A 22,041-nucleotide genomic window follows, 5' to 3' on the forward strand; every position below is an offset into this window, starting at 1 on the left:
GTTGATAAAATAAACATCTGTTACACTTCAAGAAATCAAAGAGGATTCAATTATATTTGTCAATTAACGTTAATTCTTGAGAGCCATAGAGAAGAAAACTACTCTGGTTGAAAGCAAAAAACATTTGAACACATTGGCCGACCGTGTTAGTTCGCAAAGTAAAGGAAAACCACGCAATTTCGAGGCAAATTTGTGTGGATCATTGTATTCTACTTTTAAAACATCTTTCCAATCATATGCATTTTATAACAATTGGTTACACAAACGCTTTTTATAGACCAACTCGTCTGGTCCAAGGCAACGTGTTCCTTTAACGTTAGTTTTGTTTAAACAGCCCACCATCGATTTGCATCAGTCAGCTTTTACTTAGTCTTACTAAGCCGTCAACGTGAATACATTAATTACACACTCAAGCTACTGAAAAATATTCGCGACTAGTCGCAGAAATATTCACTACGTCATGAAAATGTTCGCGACTAGTCGTGAAAAAAATCGTGACTAGTCGTGAAACAATTTGCGACGTCGCCAAAATATTCGCGACTTGTCGTGAATCGCAAAAATATTGACGACGTTGCAGAAATGTTCGCGACTTCTCGTGAATAAATTCACGACGTCGCAAAAAAATTCACGGCATGCTGTGTCCCTTCAGGGCCACCATACAAAAAGGCTCAAATCTAAGTAACAACATGCACAATTGACTCAGTCATGTGCATTTACAATGTACAGTATACGAACACAGCGGTCTCTTTCTCATAATTTCACCTCTGTGACGTGGATCCCGGTTCGATTACCACCTCAGACAGGAGCCTTGCCCTTGTACACATGTATGTGGATTCCAACTGTTCAGTCCCTACCTGATTGGTGTAGATTTTCCTCCCACACCTAAAGCTGTAAATTATGTTGTCCCATTGTTACTGTGACATCACACTTTGCTTTAGTAATTAAGAGTTGCTCAATCTTTTTCACCCCCATCAAAGTACTTTTTGAATTTTAAATCAAAATTTTTTCGTCGAATCGGCAAAAAATTTGACATAGCATCTTTAATTTCTGGTAACTTTCTCATGACCATCTGCTTTTGTTATTGCCTTATTTTTGTAATGTATACGTGTGCAGTCCCTTACACTTAACTTAAAAGTTATTTCTGTCTGCCTACTAATAGTAAATGTTTTACCATCGGCCGGCCTTTTCATTTGAATAATTTCATCAATTAATATTATGTTGAGCAACATTTATTAACCGATTACAAGTCTGTTTTTTAAACTCTAGTTTCATACTACATTCTATTTTTTCCCAATTAAAATGTACTTTTATTAAATTGTGTGGGTTGAAGGGTTGTACATTAAAGTGAATGTTGTTTTTGTTGGGTAAAATTAGGCCTACCATCTAGACCAAATTATAGAAATAAACTAAGCTTGAATTGAAACCAAACCTTTTCTCAAAAAAAAAATTAAAGTTTATGAAAACAACAGATAAACGAACGTCAACAAACAGTCAAACAGTAAATAAATTATTTATTTTTCAACTTGATTAAAAAACTTCAGAAGAAACGGACAATGATTCAATCTCTTTTTTGAATATTTGGTGGCTCTGAAAAGAGCCGATTAATTTAGAAGACATCTGGAGTCTATTTCTGTGCCTTGGCGGTCTTCTTGGGCAGAAGAACGGCCTGGATGTTGGGCAGTACACCACCTTGGGCAATGGTGACTCCACTGAGAAGCTTGTTCAACTCTTCGTCGTTGCGGATGGCGAGTTGCAAGTGACGGGGGTTGATTCTTGTCTTCTTATTGTCACGGGCGGCGTTACCGGCCAACTCGAGGATCTCAGCGGCCAAGTACTCCATGACGGCAGCCAAGTAGACTGGGGCACCAGCTCCCACTCTCTGGGCATAGTTTCCCTTGCGAAGGAAACGGTGGACACGGCCCACGGGGAACTGAAGTCCAGCTCTTGCAGATCGGCTCTTTGCCTTGGCTCGTGCCTTTCCTCCTTTACCACGTCCAGACATGTTGATATTTTTGTTGTACAGTGTAAATACACGAGAATGAGAATGTGAATACAATTTAGTGTGCACATTTCCTTTTTATAGGGCCAAGCAGGATCCTCCGGAGGATCCACGGCAGGTTTCATCGTTTAACCAATAGAAAGCCGTCGTTTGTAACCAATCAGAAATACGCTTTGGTGTAGCTCGCGGTGTCGTGTGCAAAACACGGCGTCGCTTGGCCAATGGTGAAAACCCAACGCTTCAGGATACCCTGTGGGATCCTCGGTAGGATCCCTAATTTGCATAGCCGATGGTATAAATACAGCGGAATTCAGTTGGACATTATTATTTCGTTCTTATCGTCACCTGAAAAGTAATAGATACCGAAAATGCCTCCCAAAGTCAGCGGAAAAGGACAGAAGAAAGCCGGCGGCAAGGCCAAGGGCGCACCGTCCGGTGGCAACAAGAAAAGACGTAGAAAGAGAAAGGAAAGCTATGGCATCTACATTTACAAGGTCATGAAGCAGGTTCACCCAGACACCGGCATCTCCAGCCGTGCCATGAGCATCATGAACAGCTTCGTCAACGACATCTTCGAGCGTATTGCCGCCGAGGCTTCCCGTCTGGCCCACTACAACAAGAAGTCCACCATCACCAGCCGTGAAGTCCAGACCGCAGTCCGTCTCCTCTTGCCCGGTGAGCTGGCCAAGCACGCCGTCAGCGAGGGAACCAAAGCTGTCACCAAGTACACCACCTCCAAATAGGCGAACATGGTGTTCCCATCCAAACCGGCTCTTCTCAGAGCCAACACATCTTCCAAAGAGAGATAAAAACCAAGTCTGTTATCGTAACTAGTAAAATTAAAAAAATTGTTTGTTAAATTTAACTAGGCCTATAAAATTTAATTATAATATAATAGGGAAACAATGCAACATTAATAAAAGAGGTAATATTTTTCTACAATTAATTACATAAATAACTTAAAATAAAAATGTGGTCAGTCCTTTTTTGAGAAGCCCCAGACACCCAATGAATAAGTTGGGGTTGAATACCTATGGTTTCTAAAAAAACAATTACACCTTGCCCCTTCCATAAAATGGGTCCTTACCTAAATAGTTGTAAAGTAGAACTTCAATTTTTTTTCAACCAAACTTTGTGTAGAGGACGATTTGAAGGGAATAATAGTTGGTAGAGAGGGTGGGGTTAGAGTGGACAGTAATAAGTTATTTGTCTCAGAAAATCTGCACATGAAATGTTGCTTCTAATGAAAGTCTACAAGGAGTATCATTAGACCGTTATCCAGATTAGATAGGAACATGTCTCACTCTAATCCCACCCCCTTGCTAAAAGTCACCTTGCTGAAACCATTTTCATCTTTGACAACGCCAACGGCCAGTTTCATTTTGCAAACAGTACTTTCCTTTGGAAGTCAATGGGAAATCTTCACTTTTGAAGTTGTGGAGAAGTTTGTTGTTCTGAAATTTCTTCTCACAAATAGAGAATTGGTAACTATGGTGCTGGCAAGTCGCCTTGGTAAGATAAATATAAGATAGATTTAACAAGTGATCTTGCCAAGATATTGTCATCCACATTCCACAACCCCCCCCCCCCCCCCAAAAAAAAAAAAAAAAATTAAAAAAAATCATCATTATTGATGAGTTCAATCATGAAAATTTCAGCAATTTCATTTCCCTATTTACCTGTTACTCTACTCCTTGCCATGGCATTTCGTTTCTGCAAATTTGGTTTGACACTCTTTGCCTACTTAGTTTGTTGTATTTTTATTAGAAAGTCTGGGTGCTTGTGCTATAACAATCTACACATTTAGTCTGGAAAAGACATCTTTTGATTCTTTATTGTCAAAGACCAGTCTTCTCACTTGGTGGATCTCAACAAATAAGTGTCTTAATACTACCATGGAGGAATCCTCCATGATACTACCAACAGCTCCCCATTGCTTGTTAGCATCCAAGTAAGTTTTTATGCTAACAATTATTTTGAGTAATTACTAATGGTGTCCAGTGCCTAAAACTTCTTCTAAACTTCAAATGCTAATGATTGAACAAAATCAACAAGAGAATAACAAAGAATGAAGTTTAAACAACTTTATTTCACTTCAATTAATGCAATGATTATGTATTTTTATACTTTCCATCCTATTTCGATCGGAAGAGAAAATTTGCATAATTAATTTGTAATTTTGTCACTGCATCCTCTTCATGCCCATGTCACTGCATCCTCTTCATGCCCATGGTTGATGAATAAGCAAGATTTAAATCTCTTTCTCTTTCTACGTCTACATGCAACTTCTCAGCTGATAGTGATTTCAAATTGTTTTCCTTCTCTTTTAGTTCGACAAAAAACTGTGTACAAATTACACATACGTACATACATTTTTAACGATGCACATGTAGTGTTTTTTCACACTTAGGCCCCCTTATTATTTGTGCAGCTTGCAAAACACATTAGTAGAACCATGGTAGAAACAACCACCATGATTGCTCCCCAATAACACTACATGTATATACTGTGTAAATACTTTGTAGAATAAATCAGTTTTTATTGTCCCCTATAAACACTAAATAGGAATCTGACCTTTAGTCACACTACAGCACTGACTCATTACCACCCTTTGTTAAGACTGTCCTGGACAAACCTTCACCTTGGTTGAAGTTGTTTTTCTTCAAATGCATCTGATGAAAGAAATAGTTGTTGATATGAAAGCTCATGCAGATACTTATTTATTACTATGTAGTCTTTAAAGTGGTACATTTGTTTTTCACTTTGCAATTGCCCGACTAACACGGCTACCCACCACTTATTTTTAATAACACCTATATCCATTATGTAAAAAAATATACTTTGTAGAACAACAAATTTGTACAAAGGGGAGAAACTGGGCAAATTTATACAATGAATTATTGTACTAAAGTTTTTGGATATGAGTTGTTAGCATTTTTAAACTATCCTCTACATGCCCAATGCATTAACCACAAACAGGAATTGGATTAAAATTTGTACAATGTAAAACAAAACCCAGCAAAATCATAAAAATAAGTCTTGTGCAAACAGTAAAAGAGATGTATGAAATTGAAAACTACCCTCTACTTCCCTTGCTGTAATTCAATATTAAAAACCAAAATTTGATTCAATTTCTTTCTTCAACCTTTCAAAATGTTTTCAGGGTTAATTTCCTTCATCTTCAAGTAGTATTCCTCCCAAGCACCATCAAAAACAGCCACGCCCTCCATGCCGGCAAGATGCGCACCAAGGGCCAAGATGCAGGCTGAAATACCAGACCCACAGGATGCTGTGATTGGCTTTGACATATCCAACCCTGCTGCTTCAAAAGTCTTCTTGAGTTGATCAGGGGATTTAAATTTTAATGTTCCATCTTTCTCTTCCATCATCTTCGTAAATGGGACATTGAAGGAGTTGGGCATGTGACCAGACTCGACACCTACATGTATAGAAATAGAAAAAAAAAACAAGAAAAACAAAAACATTAATTTAAACTTCACTGGTATAATCTGATTTAAAGGCAGTGGACACTATTGGTAATTACTCAAAATAATTATTATCATAAAACCTTTCTTGATTACGAGTAATGGGTAACACGTAAAATCAACGTTGAAAGTGAGGTCGAAGTTGGAATGAAAATGAAATTACACAATAATCTTTATCCTTGCCACATGTTAAAATGATTGAAAGATGAAAGAAAAAAGCAATAATTTTTAGCGTATGCAAACAGGGTACAATACTACAAGCTGACAAGAGACAAATTGAAGGATTACTATGACTATGAGTGGTTTATGGTATTCCAAAATTCCTCCCAAGACAACATTAAAGAATTAAAAAAGGATGAAGAAAGGGTGATCAGAAACTGAGATTTTTGAAAGAGGAGAGAAATGTTGCCCCGTGGCCCAGAGTGTACGAGTTGGAAAAATACCTTGTCTTGGCTCTGGCTGGATGCCTTGGAATCTTCCTTCCGGCCTTGCATCCATAACCTGAAACTTCCTCTCTTCCAAGTTTCTCTCAACATCTCCAAACGTCTTGAATAAATCTGCATTGAATGAAGCCTGGAACACAGACCGTTCGGTTAGAGGAATTTTATCAGTTGTTTCACGTCCCTCCTTGATCCACAGAGGGAGCCCTCCTTCCATGATGGATATCTTAGCGTGACCAAAGATGCAGAACATCCACCAGGCACGAGGTGCTGAGAAGGCTCCAAACTTGGCATTATTTTCATACACTACCACATGACTCTCATTATCGATTCCAAGATTTCCAACATACTCAGCAAAGAAATCTGCTGTAGGAAGGGTGTGTGAGAGCTTCTGGGTATCTTCACTAGGTCTTGCACATTTCTCAATGTCAAAGAACTGGGCACCCGGGATGTGTTCTTGTAGGTACTCTTCCTGCTGGTCCCGTTTGAATATCGGAAGATGCCAAGACACATCAAGGATGCAGAGATTTTTCACTTTGGAGAGGATCTGCTCTGAAATCCAAGCGGGCGACACTAGAGTTGGTACTTTTATCATATTGAAGAATGGTCTGGAAAAAAAAAGTGTCAGTTCATTTAAAAAGTAATACGAGTCTCCAGTAAAATATTTAAAAAAAATTGTAATCTGGAAATGGAAAGCATACACTATTGATAATGAAATAATTCTTCTTTCAAAACAGTTATTAAAGTACATTTTTGAACATGACTTGGCTCGGCTCCCCCTCTACCCCCCCCCCCCCCCCTCCCCACACCCAGTACTTATCTCAGCTGTGGCGCTGTACTCCTTTTTTCCTGAAATGTTTCACTATAAATTTCGTCGGTCATAGGCCTACTACTGATATGACAAATTTCGGGGAAAAAAGGAGTCACTGTTGCTGTACTATTTTTTCCCACCGTAACTTTTCATTTATTAGTCATACTACCAAAAATGACAAATTCTGAAAAATGAGCACCCCCCTCCCAGTTACTCGGTCTACCTACATATCATCAACATTTCTCCCCCAAACGCTGAAATCTTCTTGCATCAATTTAACATAAAAAAATCACCATTGATGCATGCTGCATCATCTATAATTAGACTCGAGCATTATTGCACTTGAAAGTATCAGCCCAATGTGTTTGCATCTTTCTATTGAAAAAGAAAGCAAACTTTTGTGTAATACTAATATTTTCCAAAAATAATAAAAACAAGCTTATTTTATTTTATTAAGTTAAACTGTTAAAAATCATGTCATGATGTATGTGGCGACTCACAAAAAGGGGAAAAAAAAGTCATATTGAGTGTGGTGCTTGACATTTTCAGAGCACATTATTTGAATATCGCACCTACGTATAATACATCCCACTTCACCAGAACTTTATTTAGCTCGTAAACTTTCAGCCCCTTCTTTTTAGTAGAAGATAAAAGTCGTCCCCCTGAAGAAACCTACCTACTTCCTCCTCGAGCCAGATGACGTCAGTGACCTTCTTGTGAAAAAGAGATATGGGTTGTACCATTAGGTAAAAGGTATAACAAGCAGTTATTCGGCGTTGGTTTCATTCGATACATTTTGTTTTGCAAATTTGATAACAATTTACCCATGAACTTGTTTTATAAATCTACTTTAATAGATACATAGAAAAAACAAAACAGCTGTTGCAATTGTCAATTCCGAATAAATTAATATCAGGTCAATTTTCATTCCCCTTTTGTGTGTTGACATTGTCCACTCTAGTCAGATCCCAGTCTGTCTTTGTAAAATAACCACGTTGACCTCTGGTAACCAGACCGACCCTCTGCAGTGCTGATTTTCACACAAAATTCGTGTTGACTGACCAGAGTCCGCGAATTTCTTTATAAAAGTAGTCTTTAATCCCACATTTACCAGAAGGTAAGAACTTATTGGTATAGTTTATCAACTCACGCCTTATTTGAAACATTTTTGAACGTCAAATGACGGTTTTGTGTTGTATAATTTGTTTAGTGCAACCCGGAAGTTGGGATCACGATCGGGACGGGAGGGCCGGCTCGAACGAAGCCGAGGGTGGGCGTAGAAATGGAGATAGTTTCATTCAGAAAAGAAGGAAGTGTAGTGTAGTCTGGACCGGGTCCAGTACAGTGTACTTCGGTCTCGCCTAGCCACCAGCCACACCCACTTTTGACGACTTAATTAAATGTAATTGTAAATAAATATTAAAATTAAGAACTGAAATATTATTATTATTAATAATTACTTTAATTTAAGTTAGCCTGCCCTAGCTAGGCATGAAGGATAACTTTCCGTATGGCGCCACCACTTTTTCACTCATTTTTTCAAAAAGGGATATCTCATTGAGGTAAATTAGATACTATATTATTTCATATCGAGTGAAAAAGTGGTGGCGCCATACAGAATCTTTTCCGGCATGAATTGCAATTTTTAAATTTACGAAGGCAAAGCATTATTAATATTAAACTTGATTAACTTTTGTAACATCGAACTTGAATTGAGAACGGACAGCATCAATCAATTAATCCGATTAGTGCTGCATTCACCTCCAGTGGAAACACTATGGATGTGAACCGCAGCGCCTGTAAAAGGCTGTACACATTCCTACCGCAGCGAGCTCTTTGTACCCCATGTGTGTTACCGCCTTTCGCTGCTGTCGCTGGTGTCACGTCGTTTTCCATTCATAATTATTGGAGTGGTAAAGTAACAACACACAAGTTCAACGCATGCCCAGAAGACGATGTTAGCTACGTTGCATGTGCACATTGCTACATTAGAAACTGTCGACATAGAGCTTTCTACTGAGTTTTGAAGCAAACAAATCGGCCTTTCCTGTGATGAGTTATGACACTGGTTAGGTTTTGCTGATTTGAAAAATAGTGAAATATGTAGGCCTAATATTTATTTTTTTATCATGAAAAGAATGTCGGTGGTCTCCGGCCGTTCAAAACGAATTGAGATTGTTTGCAAAAAGTGTTCGTATCGGGGGAATGCATTTGAACGGTAGACACAATTAGACACAAACTGAAAGGGATATAAAATTGATTTTTTTTGTTGTTTTTGTTGTTGCTTTTAGACAATTCGGGGTGGGATATTTTTGGTTAAAAAAATTGAGAGAGCCGTAATTATTCAACTGATATATATTGTGTTTGTTTTATGAGAATATTACAAAGAGGTGATTCCTATTGTATTTTCTTGTGCTGAAATCATTGAAATGTCGCTATTCTCAGCTAAAATCATCCTTGCCAAATGCTGTTTGGTTGAGAAGGATGCTTGAACGCAATGTAATCTGTGTATTTTTTCTGTGACGTAACCACAGAGTATAATACCTAGTTCTTTATACTAGGAAAAGCGCCTGCATGTTTCTGCCGATTAGCGCTAGCGCGGTAACACGTGGAACCTTTGAACATGACTAGTTGTTACTCCTTCTGTTCCTTGCTCTATGATTAAATTAACTATTATTAAGTAAATAAAGAAGGGTGAAAAAAAAAACTATTTATTGGCTTTTGCCGGAATGTTTCGTAGAGGTTGAGCATAAGTTCTCATGACTTAGTTGAGCACATTCTCTACTACTCTTCCTAATTATTTGTGCAAATTTGCGATGTAAAAATTTGTATCGCATTGGCATTCGCAGGAAGTATGAACTGGGCTTAAATTAAAGACCTGTTTTGCCAAATTGGCTATAATATTTTTGTATTGCCTAAATATTTTATTATGTCGGCTTCAAACATACATCTTAATATTATGGTTAGAATCCTGCATCTGACCGCCAATTTATCTGCAGATCAAATTGAAAGAAGGGAGTAAGATCCAGTTACCATTCATAAATTCTTTTATAAATTGCATTGTTTTCCTCGTTGTTTTAGGTATTAGATTTCATCCGATTGCAGAGTGACACTGTTGACATGGCCACTAACGAAAAATTTAACTTTGAACTTGGGCCCATCACTTGCCATTCATGGAACAAGGATCGTACCCGTAAGTGCAGTTTAGGTCCAGTGTGGCTTGTATTATAAGTACATGTACCTTTAACAAGTTGAGTTGTGGAAGTGTTGTGGCCCAGAGGTTAAGAGCACCGAATTCAAACTCTGGTGTTTCTGATCAGCAGAATGTGGGTTCGAATCTCCAGCTGTGACACTTGTGTCCTTAAAGCAAGACACTTAGCCATTGCTTCGTCCTTCGGATGGGACGTAAAGCCGTTGTGTGTTGTGTACGAATGTATTACTTCTATCTTGAAAACTACGTTACTTCAGAGGGAGCTGTTTCTCACAATGTTTTATACTATCAACCTCCCCCCATTACTCGGTACCGAGAAAGGTTTTATGCTCATAGTTATTTTGAGTAATTACCAATAGTGTCCACTGCCTGTAATGCATGACTTTAAAGATTGCATTCAAGAGAATAATGAAAGAATAACACCCCTGTTGCCTAATTGTGTGTGCTTGCAGATGACTTATAATAGGCTTTAGGGCTGAAGTATTTTATTACTTGAGTTTAAGTTTAAGGTACTGTGTTTTGTATAATACCTCTATTTTCTCTTGTTTCTAGAAATCGCCATCTCTCCAAACAGCCATGAAGTGCACATCTTTGCTAAGAAGGGGGCCGCGTACGAGAAACTGCACACTCTGAGTGAGGTTTGTATCAAGTACTTAATGTAAAACTAATGTTGAAAGTACCATACTATCAATGCCACTTGTTTTATTTTATTCCGAGTGAAGAGCTCTGGTGTTTCTGATCAGCAGAGTGTTGGATCGAGTCCAGGTCGTGACACTTTGAGCAAGACAACTATCATTTTTTGCTGCATCCTTCAGATAGGGCATTTAAACCCAGTGCACTTATCGCGCTTATCATAAAGAGAAGGGGTCCCCCCGCTGTTCCTTGTCAGCATTGGCAGTATATTGTACCACAGCACCCTGTAAACTATTATGTGTAAAAAAAAAGGGTCCCTCACATGAGTAAATAGCTCGGTACACCTTGCATGAAAAACTACTAAGCACTCTTGAGTTCCCCATTGGGTGTGTAATGAAACGCTAATATAAGAATACAGTATTATTATTATTATTAAGGGAATCAATGTGTGGTGAAGAGGTTTTCAACTAGTGGTTTAATCCAAACACAACATCTTTCAACACAACACCCCTACAGCTATGAAATGGTAAAGCCCTCCGCCACCCTCGGGTAAACAACTCCTTATAAGGGAATGCTGTGCTTGTCCTGCGTGTCACGTGATGTGGCACAACTGTTTCAGCCGTTGCTTTCGACCAATAGGAATGAAGAAACTGTCTTATAAGAACAGGTGCAAGCTCGTGTGTCATGCCCATGTTTCAACACTTTTTACTGGTCATAAACAAAGGTTTATACACACCCACGTGATGCGCTCTCCATCAATAGGAATAGCGAAACTGTCTATTTGTTAAACAACCCTCTACACCCACTTATCTCAAGGCTTTGAAGTAATCCTGTTTTTTTATAGTAATTCCAAGGGGAAAAATGAATAATAGTTGTTTTCTTTCTGTTTGTATTCAGCACACTCAGCGAGTGACAAGCATTGACTGGGCACCCAATGGTAATCGCATTGTGACGTGTGGCACGGTAAGATTTTTATTATTTTATTCGTAACGGAAGTTGCCCATCACAAGGCTAAAAAGGCCACTCAAAGTGTTGGTTACAAAAGGAATATGTAAAAAGAAAGTGTAAAGAATTACATTAAAAGAAACCCATTCACATTGAGCTTGAACTTGGGATATTTTCCCCGTTTTTCTTTTTACATTGATGTGAAAACCAAGATGGCCTCACCACGTTTGATCTTCTTTGCCAGGTTCACTGTACACTCAGTGATGATTGTAGTTAAAATTCTTGTCATATTAAGGAACCAGCCTTTTCCTTTCAGCCTCGATTTTGTAGCATTGAATTGAATATGGGGGGAACCAATATGGCTGTACCATTGGTATAGATCAATAAAGCTGCCTCTTGGTTTTGATGTTTTTGTCTGGTTTTTAACTTGTTTTATTATTGCCTTTGGTGTATTTAAATGTTCAACCAATTCTTTGTTTGGCAGGATCGTAATGCCTATGTATGGACCCTGAATGGCAGTGAAGGCTGGAAACCAACCCTTGTCATTCTGCGTATCAATCGCGCTGCTACCTGTGTCAAGTGGTCTCCTTTAGGTAACAACAAAAAGAGAGCTGGCTATAACCCAGACATGTCCACATTTATTTTTACAACCGTAGTGCACTTTGTCTGTATGGCACACTCAATCTGGAGCTATTGAAAAGTAACCTCATGAACCTCTGAGAGTAAACATAATTTTCTTGTATAAAAAAAGCAAAAAGGTTTCATGCAAACCATACAAAGTATTGAGAACTTTGTTGCAATTAAAAGCTGTGAAATGGGAGTTGCCCAAGACAAGGCTGACAAGGCAATGATAAACAATATGTTATCAACATTCTTATATTATATTGAAAAACAAATATTGAATTTTTTAAAGGCTTAAAAATTTTTGTAGAAACTTTTTAAACTATAGATAGATAGCCACACCTATCATCGCATTCTCAAAGATGACTTCACATCATACAACAAAACCACATGTAAAAGAAAAAAGTCAAAAAACAACGTTAGGATGTTGAGACCTTAAGTGTGTATTTAAATCTCTGAACGTAACTTTTTCAAATGTGAAATCACGTCAGTGTGTTGTATTATTTCATCTGACTCAAAGAGTTTGAACCGTGTTTTCTACGTTCAGAGAAAAGGTTGGTCTGCTTTCATAAAATAATTATTTGTTACTCAACAGAGAACAAGTTTGCTGTTGGTAGCGGGGCCCGCTTGATCTCTGTCTGCTACTTTGAGCAGGAGAATGACTGGTAAGTTCTCAAACGGCTTTTGAGCCGTGTGTGGTACAGTTCTAGAACAAAAATAATCATAGTGGCTTCTTATAGCGCTCAAATCTGTCACCCAGTGACGCTCATAGCACGTCAGCATTCAGTATTTTTCCTTCAAGGTATGAGAGGTATTCCTTTACATAGCACCATGTAAGGGTTTACAAGGTGCTGTGGCGCAACATGCAGCTGATCAAACTAGGAACACGGGGTAATCCCCCTTCTCTTTACACAACACACGGGACCAAGGGCTTTAAGTCCCATCCCAGGTACGCAGCAGTAATGGTTTAAAGTGTCTTGCTTTAAGGACACAAGTGTCACGACCATAACTCAAATCCATACTCTGCTGATCAGAATACTAGAGTTTGAGTCCAGTGCTCTTATCCTGTCGACAACAACACGCCTCACAGTATGTTTTTTTATTCCTCTCAGTACATGCATTAATCATTATCCAATCTCATCACAGGCATGGAATTTCATCTTTGACAAGGCTAGGCCACTTTCATTTTGAAAAGGGCACTTCCATTGGAAAGTCTTGAAGTCTATGGGAAACTTTTGAAAGGGCACTAAAGCCTAGATTGTGGGCAACGTAGGCCATGGCCTCCGTTGCCTTCGTGAAGTTCCAGGCCTGCATCACACTGGAGCCTCCTAGAACGAATCCTCCATCCACCCCACAAAAATATGCCTGTACTACACCCCTGAATGAATGACTGAATACAAGATCTATATGTCTTATTGATTGATTTAGGTGGGTAAGCAAGCACATCAAGAAACCTGTTCGCTCAACCGTGACAAGCCTTGACTGGCATCCCAACAACTACCTACTGGCTGCCGGCTCAGCTGACTTCAAATCGAGGTAAAATTCTCAAATTTACAAGATTTACAAATCAAGCGTAATGCTTTCCACACTTTAGTTGGATTTTGATTGATTTTGCATTCTACAACTCAACCAATTTCGCTTGATGTCAAGATGTCTTCCCGCAATGTTGAAGAACTAGATATGAAAGGGCAAGCCAGTGATTTCTCAGAATGTTTTCGTAATATCAGGATTACTTTATATAGATCTCCTTCTGCTTAAATGTTTTTTCAAAGTTCAAACTGATCACCGAGAGATGAAAGACATAGCCATCTTGTGCCCAAACCTCTAGTTTTCCCATTTGTGATGATGTCAAGTAAACCAATTAACAAGCTTGCAGAAGCTAGCAAGAGTTGCTTGCCAATCTCCCACTAACCACCTCGATGGCTTTAAAGGTAGTGGACACTATTGGTAATTACTCAATATCTATTGGCATAAAACATTACTCGGTAACAAGTAATGGGGAGAGGTTGATAGTGTAAAAGATTGTGAGAAACGGTTCCCTCTGAAGTGTTGAGTTTTCAAGAAAGAAGTAATTTTCCATGAATTTGATTTCGAGACCTCAGAAGTAGATTATGAGGTCCCGAAATCAAGCATCTGAAAGCACACAACTTCCTGTGACAAGGGTGTTTTTTCTTTCATAGTTATCTCGCAACTTTGACGACCAATTGAGTTCAAATTTTCACAGGTTTGTTACTTTATGCATATGTTGGGATACACCAAGTGAGAAGACGTGTCTTTGACAATAATTACCAATAGTGTCCATTGTCTTTTAATCAATGGAGGACTTCCCACCTGGAGCTCACTCAAGCTGGGCTGATAGGAAATGTACCAAGCAAACTTAGCACTGGTACAGACGTTGTAGAGTGACCCCCTCAGTGAGGAGATCAGGACAGTCAAGATGTCACCTGTGAATGTGGTATTAAACCACAATACATGGAACATTTGCTAAGATGCTCTCAACTGGAGCAAGCATGCACGGCTGAAGCACATTTGAATGATAGTGTTAAAGGCACTGAACACCTCTTGTAATGGTCTAAAACCAGTATTACTTGGTGTATCCCAAATTTTGCATAAAATAATAAATCTGTAAAAATTTGGACTCATTTGGTCTTCGAAGTTGCAAGAGAGAGAATAGTGAAAAGAAAGAAAAAAAACCTTGTTACACAAATTTGTGTGTCTTCAAATGCCTAAAGGCATGAAGTATTATATTATTTGAATGGGAAATTCTGCCCAGGTAATAGTTTATAGGCAGGACAGTTCTTCCCAGATCTGAAAAGTCTCCTGAACACCCTAACAATCTACTCCGCAATAGTAGAATTAAGCAAGACATTTCTTTTAGAACAAACTCTACCTGGCAAGTAGATACACACATGGTGTTACCGCAAACCAAATAAATAATGAGAAATTACCTCCTTCTCAAAAACTAAGTTACTTCAGAGGGAGCCATTTCTCACCATGTTTTGTAATATCAATAGCTCTGCATTGCTTGTTACCAAGTAAGGTTTTATGCTAACAGTTTTTTGGAGTAATTACCAGTAGTGTCCAGTGCCTGTAAGCAGCGTGTTCGTTTTTTTGCTGAACCATGCTTAGCTTGTTGGTGGACAGGATAAGAAGAAGACTAAAATATCACACCTTCCAAGTATTTAAGATTCATCACTAGACCAAGAAGAAAATGGTTTATTTCTTTTCATAATTTTTCATTTATCTACAAGAGTATAGCCGAGGTGTACAATTTTGGTCAGATGTCTGAATATTTTTGTTCAAACTGTATAAGTATGAGTTTATTTCTTATACTGACAACCACTGTAATGTTGTCCCCCTGTTTCTATTCTCCAACCAGAGTGTTCTCAGCTTACATCAAGGAAATTGAGGGCAAGCCAGAGCCAAACTCCTGGGGAAAGAAGATGCCATTTGGTGCCTGCATGTATGAATTGAGTTCTGGAGGTAGGAATATCTCTCATATGGAATGAAGGGCTGGAATAAAAGTTGGATTGAAAACTTTTTATTGTTGACAAAACCCAAAAGACAATTTTTACCTGTTTTGCTAAACTGTAGTAACTTGGGTGTTAAGGACACCATAGGACACCATAAGAGACCAAACTGGTTCTTTTCAGAGCAAACACTCACTCATAAGAGATTTACACATGGTTGTACCCGCAAGTTTACTATTTATTTTTAGTTTCTTGTATCTTCTTATTTCTCCACACCATGCAAAGCTTCAAACAATACTTACACCATAGGTGCTTTCACATAGATGCTGAAGAGGGAATCAAAATTATCATCTTAGGCTGTTAAAATAACACAAATGTAATTGTTTTGCAGAAGTTAGTGTTATTTTAAACACCCTTTGAGTCTTTTTTTGGTATGTTACAAAACCCATGGTGTCAAATTTAACAGTGTAAATATATTACGTGCCAAGACCCGAACTTGCACTCTGAACAATCAAAACATCAGAACATGAGTTCTTTGATCTTCTTAAACCATGATAAACCTCCAACAAGTATTGCTTGCGGTAAACCCGTGTAAATAACCTTTCTTGTGTTATGTGTTGTAGTTCTAAAAAGAACTGAGAGTGTAAGAACTCAACTCCACTGATTCTTTTTTACAAGATCTGATCTGATCTGAGTTTTCAAAACTTAAATTGATATTTTCTGAATAATGTTTATTTTTGGTTTTTGTAACAAATCTATTCACTATTGCAATTTAAGCAATATATTGCTTAAATTGTTAATGTCCCTATTGTACAATTATTTTGCTCCTCTAATTAATTTTTATGGTAAATCTGCCGGCTTTAAATAAACCGGTAATAAATTATAATTCTTTGTTATCTAGGCTCTGGTGGTTGGGTGCACGATGTGAGTTTTGACAGCTCTGGAACCCGCCTTGCTTGGGTCGGCCATGACAGTACAGTCAGTGTTGTCAACTCTGCCAACGATAATAAAATTGGGCTGCTCAGGGCTAGCCAGCTACCTTTCCTGACTTGTGAGTGGGCGGGACCGAATAGCCTGGTCGTTGGTGTGAGTATACATGTATATCAGTGGTATGTTGTGTCTTATGAAGCTTGCACAGTTTGCCAGGCTAAGAAGTCCATATTTAATCTGAAGTTGATTCTGGACCAAGGTGAACATCGTATCTGGATGAATCTATAGTATTTTATTTAAAAAAAGAATTATCTGACGCAAACCATCTGTCAAAGTTGTTGCTGTCACAAGTCCAGGCATTGTATTCTTTCTATCTAAGGCCAAGTCTGAATTGGCGACTTCGGCTACAGCTACAGCTAGGGCGCGCGCGTCTGCTATTCTTTAACACTGACAGACGCGCTGATCTAGCCGCAGCTGTAGCCAAAGTCGCAAATTCGGACACGGCCTTAGTCTGTTTTTCGATTTGTCTATTGCCATTGAAAAAAATAACTTAAACTGTGAATAACTAGCCTGAAATGTCTATTAAAGCCATTGGACATTTTCGGTAAACAGTATTGTCCAAGGCCCACACTTCGTGTATCACAACTTCTCTATAAAATAACCAACCTGTGAAAGTTTAGGCTCAATCGGTCATCGGAGTCGGGAGAAAATAACGGGAAAACCCACCCTTGTTTCTGCACGTTTCGCCGTGTCATAACATTGTAACATTTTAATATTTTCTCAAAAAGTAAAGCATTTCATGGAACAATATATTTCAAGAGAAGTCTTTCACCATTACCTTCTGTAAACCCTGCAAGTTATTTGTAAATTTATGAACTTTTAATTTGTTTTCTATACCGAAAGTGTCCAATGGCTTTTAGAGCCTAAACCATGTGTACGTTTAGTTCAGTCCTTGTACTCAGTTAAAAATTCCTACTTTTTTACCAAGGACCAGATATTATGCATGCAAATCGAGAAAAATTAACAACAAATGTGTTCATAGGAAGGAGTTCTAACCCTTTTTGTTTTAAGGCCTAGATGTTGAATCCTACCTGATCTATTCATTAAAATCAATGAATGTAGAGGAAATGTGCTGTCAGACATAATACAATTAAACTTTGGTCATTGGTCCATGTGCAAAAAGTAGAACACATCACATTATTTTCAAGATCTTACAAGGTGATGCCCCAGCATATTTAAGTGATCTTGTGTTATGCCCCAGGGTAAAATGGCTTACGGTCTACACTACAACAACTCCTTCAGGAGAAAATGGCAAATCCTTGATGAGGGAGAAAATCTTTTCAGAGTGCTGCACCGAGGCATTGGAACTCTCTTCCTGAAACTGTGAAACTTTCAAGTTTAGTTGACATTTTCAAGGACAGTTCAAAATCTGCATAAAGAAGCATTTTGTTTACACTCTTTTACACTTATTGTTAGATGCTACATTTTTGTGTGTGTGTGTGTGTAGAGCAGCGCCATTTTGGCAGAAACTGGCACTTTGAAAGTTTCCATTTTGATTTGTTTATTGTAAATAATCGTTATTATACTCTCTTCCTACCTTGTAGGGTCATGACTGCGAGTTGAATCTCTTCAATATTGATGATGCCAGCAAGATCACCTTCGTCAGTAAGCTTGGAGCAGTCGCCAAGAAGGAGTCTGGCAACATGAGGTAATAAGGGTTTTCTGTCAGGAACTGTCTCTGTAGTCCAGAGTTACAGCTTACAGGACAACGAGCTAGGATTGATCTTAACTGGAAATCAATCTTAAAGGCACTGAACACGTTTGGTAATTGTCAAAGACCAGTATTCTCACTTGGTATATCCCAACGTATGTATAAAATAACAAGCCTGTGAAATATTTGACTCAATTGGTCATTGAAGTTGCAAGAAAATTATGGGAAAAAACGCCCTTGTTGTACAATATAGTGTGCATTTAGATAGGAATAAAAGGCTTTGGTCAGAAGTCTTTTGTTATTTTAGTGAGAAATTACCTCTTTCTCAAAAACTGTGTTACTTCAAAAGGAAGCCATTTCTCACAATGTTTGATACTATCATCAGCTCTCCGTTGCACGTTACCAAGTAAGGTTTTATGCTAATATATATTTTGAATAATTACCAAACGTGTACAGTGCCTTTAAAGGCAGTGGACACTATAAAGGCAGTGGACACTATTGGTAATTGTCAAAGACTAGCCTTCACAGTTGGTGTATCTCAACATATGCATAAAATAACAAACCTGTGAAAATTTGAGCTCAATCGGTCATCGAAGTTGCGAGATAATAATGAAAGAAAAATAACCCTTGTCACACAAAGTTGTGTGCGTTTAGATGGTTGATTTCGAGACCTCAAGTTCTAAATCTGAGGTCTCGAAATCAAATTCGTGGAAAATTACTTCTTTCTCGAAAACTATGGCACTTCAGAGGAAGCCGTTTCCCACAATGTTTTATACCATCAACCTCTCCCCATTACTCGTAATCAAGAAAGGTTTTATGACAATAATTATTTTGAGTAGTTACCAATAGTGTCCACTGCCTTTAACTGCTAAGCAGTAACAGGACAAATCACCATGGTAATACTGACAACCTAATGAATATTAGTGCTTTGGGAACTCAACCGCTGGAACCATTATTATTCGTCCCCTTCATGGCAAACAACTCAAAAGTTTGCATTTTGATAAAAGTACAGAGATACGCGGTTTTGTCCTAAAAAAAAAAGGGTGAAAGTGTAAACAAGTTTGAGATAGAACATGTTATATTCACATCCATACATAGTATGCCTTTGAAACTTTGAAATGGGTATAAAGCACCTGCAACTTGCCGAGAAATAATCTTATATTAAAACTAAATGAGTTGGCCTGTTTTGTCATGGAGGAGCCGCATAGATAGCAGATTTTTTTTTTTTTTTTTGACTTGAATAACTTGTTGGAAGTGTAATTTGAATTCACTGTTGACTGTTTGACTATTGACTATTGACTGTTGACTTGACTATTGACTGTTGACTATTGACTGTTGACTATTGACTGCTTTGTCTTCAGTGCCATGGCAAAGTTCCGTCAGCTTGATAAGAAGGCTACAACCGAGCAGGACGCTGCTAGGACCACAGTGCACCAGAATTCCATCACGTAAGTATTTAGTACTGAATCTTATCTAGCTTCCCAGTGCTCTCCCGTACCAGTGATAAAATGCCAATGGGAGACTTGCAATCACTCGCAGCAGACTCGCCATATAAGTTTCCATTGTTTACATAGTTCTGAGCATGCGGATACCATAGATATAAAATATAATACCTAGATTGGCCGCGCGTACATATTATGCGCCGTAAGCCATACACAAATTTCTGGTTCTTCATGGACGCACTAAAAAGTCAAGTGCTTATGGTAACAATGGATTTACCGGGTAAGTCTGCTGCCACCTAGAGTCGTCAAAAGTCCCCCATTGAAATACCCAATCACTAATGAAAGTTCTCTCCAAGTGGTCCAGCTAGCTACAAGAAGTTCATTGCTATCCATATTATTATTACATATTTCTGGTAATGAAACCCAGGGTGCCTCAGAAGTGAAATTAATCACTGTAGCTCACAAGCCCGATGAAGGGTGCTTGCTATTTGAAACAGAAACATGTTGAAGAATAGGAACACATTTACATATCGGGCAACTGCGATATCGTCAAGTCCCTGTCCCACGTGCGGAACAGATTTGGGAATGCAGAGCATCACAAAACAATAGTTTTCTGGGGATGGCACAGGATTGGGACTTGAGTCAAGTCTACATCATGTGGGGAGCCCGGGCGGCGTGCTCTTCGCCTATTAAGCAAAAGCAGCAACAGTAATTCACGTCTTTTCTTCGTTGATAAAAAAAAAATGCTGAGCAATTTGATACTGTTTAGACTAACAATAAGTGCGAAGGATCAAGCTGAAAACCGGTAAATATGCAACCCTATAAGTAATAATACTGTTGGTGTTTGGTTTATGTAGAACTGTTTTTAGGCTTCATTTTGCACACAGGAAAAACTTGATACATCAAGTATACTCAATGTTAAACTTTCAATTAATCGGTTGTTTAAAAAAACTGACATCGACGGACGTTATGTTGATCTATTTCAGCCAAATTACTATCCATACTGGAGTGAAAGAGAACATCACCAAACTGACTTCAACTGGCGTGGATGGTCAGGTGGTCATCTGGAACTACAAGACTCTGGAGTCTGCTGTAGCAGGATTGCGTGTGTAGTCTGGGCACCAGACCTTGCATGAGCCCTGTTAAATTCAGGCACGAAAGCATACCCCAAAGTAGATACTAACTCTAGATTAAGCTTAATCAGGTATAGACCTTTAAAGGGTTTATATAAAGGAGTATAGATGATGTGACCTGTGACATCACATGTTTACAAAAGAGCCACAGAGCCTGGACTTCCTGCAGGCATGATTTGTACACAGCTCAATGGAAGAAAATATGAAATCTTATATTTTATGGAGATTGCACTGTCTAATTCTGATCAACTTTTCATATGATGAAAGGGGGCACATCTCAAAACTTGTCCAGCTTTTACTTTCATAACTCTTGGTTTTATGTGGAAATTATGACACAAAATGTCAACTTTCCCATAGGACCAGTGTAGTACAGTGCCTGCCTGAATACTTAAAGAATGTACAAGGTCACACTAATTGTAAACAAAGGTCACATGGTCTATATCCTAAAAAAAAAAAAATTTAACTTATAACTATAAATCAAGTATTTTAACCCCAATCATTTTTATTCGGGTATATATGTAGATCACAGTCCTGGTATTGAATCTTTTAAAATAGTTCATAAAACATTGATGTTATTCTGCACATATTTTCATGCCTGAAATTGCATGCCTAATCTCAAGGACTATAAACGAAACTTTAAAATTGGCTTACATTTGTATTGTCTTTCTCTGTTTTTGTTTGAAACAAAGGTTTGACTGGGGGGGGGGCTATATCCGTGATCTGTCCATTATTGGGCTCAAAGTGCGATCACAAAAGCAATCGCCTGTAGGGTCCATGTTTCTGTTTGTCACATTGGCATACATACATACATGTACATGCATTGTGCTTGTTTTCAGTGTCAACCAACGATGTCCTCTAATTCTGTTTTGCGGTGAATATAGAAATTAAATAAGTTTCCAATTTAAGTAGCTAATGTGTGCATTTAGTTGAACTTATGCATAGCCGGAATTGTGAAAAAGAATTTTTTTTAAACAAAGCTGATGTCTTTCGCAATCAGAATTTAACCTGTGAAATCGGATAAAATCACAAGGTGTAAGCCTTGCATTTTTGTTAAAAATTGCCTGAAATTTCAAAAATTCACACAGGGTTAGCCTTTCACTCACAGCCCAAAAGAAGAAAACATTCAATCGCCAACCAGTTTAAGTATCACAGATAAAGTAACACCATTTAAATGATTCTATGGAAAGTTTTTTCAACCTGCACAGAGACA

The 22,041-nt window shown here is 38.3% G+C and overlaps 4 protein-coding genes across 6 annotated transcripts; 2 read left to right on the plus strand and 2 right to left on the minus strand.

Moving 5' to 3' along the window:
- Positions 1-1,623: 1,623 nt before the first annotated feature.
- On the minus strand, positions 1,624-2,085 carry LOC117292555 (histone H2A-like). Its single transcript, XM_033774655.1, has one exon. It carries the CDS (start codon positions 2,000-2,002, stop codon positions 1,625-1,627), a length of 378 nt encoding a protein of 125 aa, XP_033630546.1. The 5' UTR covers positions 2,003-2,085; the 3' UTR covers position 1,624.
- Positions 2,086-2,367: 282 nt separating this feature from the next.
- LOC117292695 (histone H2B-like) lies at positions 2,368-2,742 on the plus strand. The gene has a single exon (XM_033774834.1). It carries the CDS (start codon positions 2,368-2,370, stop codon positions 2,740-2,742), a length of 375 nt encoding a protein of 124 aa, XP_033630725.1.
- A 1,326-nt stretch (positions 2,743-4,068) lies between these two features.
- On the minus strand, positions 4,069-7,465 carry LOC117293020 (3-mercaptopyruvate sulfurtransferase-like). 3 transcript variants are annotated; one of them, XM_033775227.1, is made up of 3 exons: positions 7,412-7,465; positions 5,928-6,532; positions 4,069-5,438 (listed from the first exon to the last, which is right to left on the minus strand). In XM_033775227.1, exons 2-3 carry the CDS (start codon positions 6,517-6,519, stop codon positions 5,140-5,142), a joined length of 891 nt encoding a protein of 296 aa, XP_033631118.1. In that variant the 5' UTR covers positions 6,520-6,532; positions 7,412-7,465; the 3' UTR covers positions 4,069-5,139. The 3 variants fall into 3 exon arrangements, with proteins under 3 accessions (XP_033631118.1, XP_033631116.1, XP_033631117.1); XM_033775225.1 differs by lacking the exon at positions 7,412-7,465 and adding an exon at positions 7,312-7,405; XM_033775226.1 differs by lacking the exon at positions 7,412-7,465 and adding an exon at positions 7,308-7,405.
- A 285-nt stretch (positions 7,466-7,750) lies between these two features.
- Positions 7,751-20,938, plus strand: LOC117293072 (actin-related protein 2/3 complex subunit 1A-like). Its single transcript, XM_033775284.1, has 12 exons — positions 7,751-7,852; positions 9,817-9,928; positions 10,499-10,584; positions 11,477-11,542; positions 12,009-12,117; positions 12,741-12,810; positions 13,574-13,681; positions 15,525-15,628; positions 16,517-16,701; positions 18,150-18,253; positions 19,618-19,704; positions 20,685-20,938. The coding sequence occupies exons 2-12, from the start codon at positions 9,856-9,858 to the stop codon at positions 20,809-20,811; spliced, it is 1,119 nt and encodes a 372-aa protein (XP_033631175.1). The 5' UTR covers positions 7,751-7,852; positions 9,817-9,855; the 3' UTR covers positions 20,812-20,938.
- The last annotated feature ends 1,103 nt before the right edge of the window (positions 20,939-22,041 follow it).

Source organism: Asterias rubens, chromosome 7 (assembly GCF_902459465.1).
Source record: "Asterias rubens chromosome 7, eAstRub1.3, whole genome shotgun sequence".
Taxonomy (NCBI): domain Eukaryota; kingdom Metazoa; phylum Echinodermata; class Asteroidea; order Forcipulatida; family Asteriidae; genus Asterias; species Asterias rubens.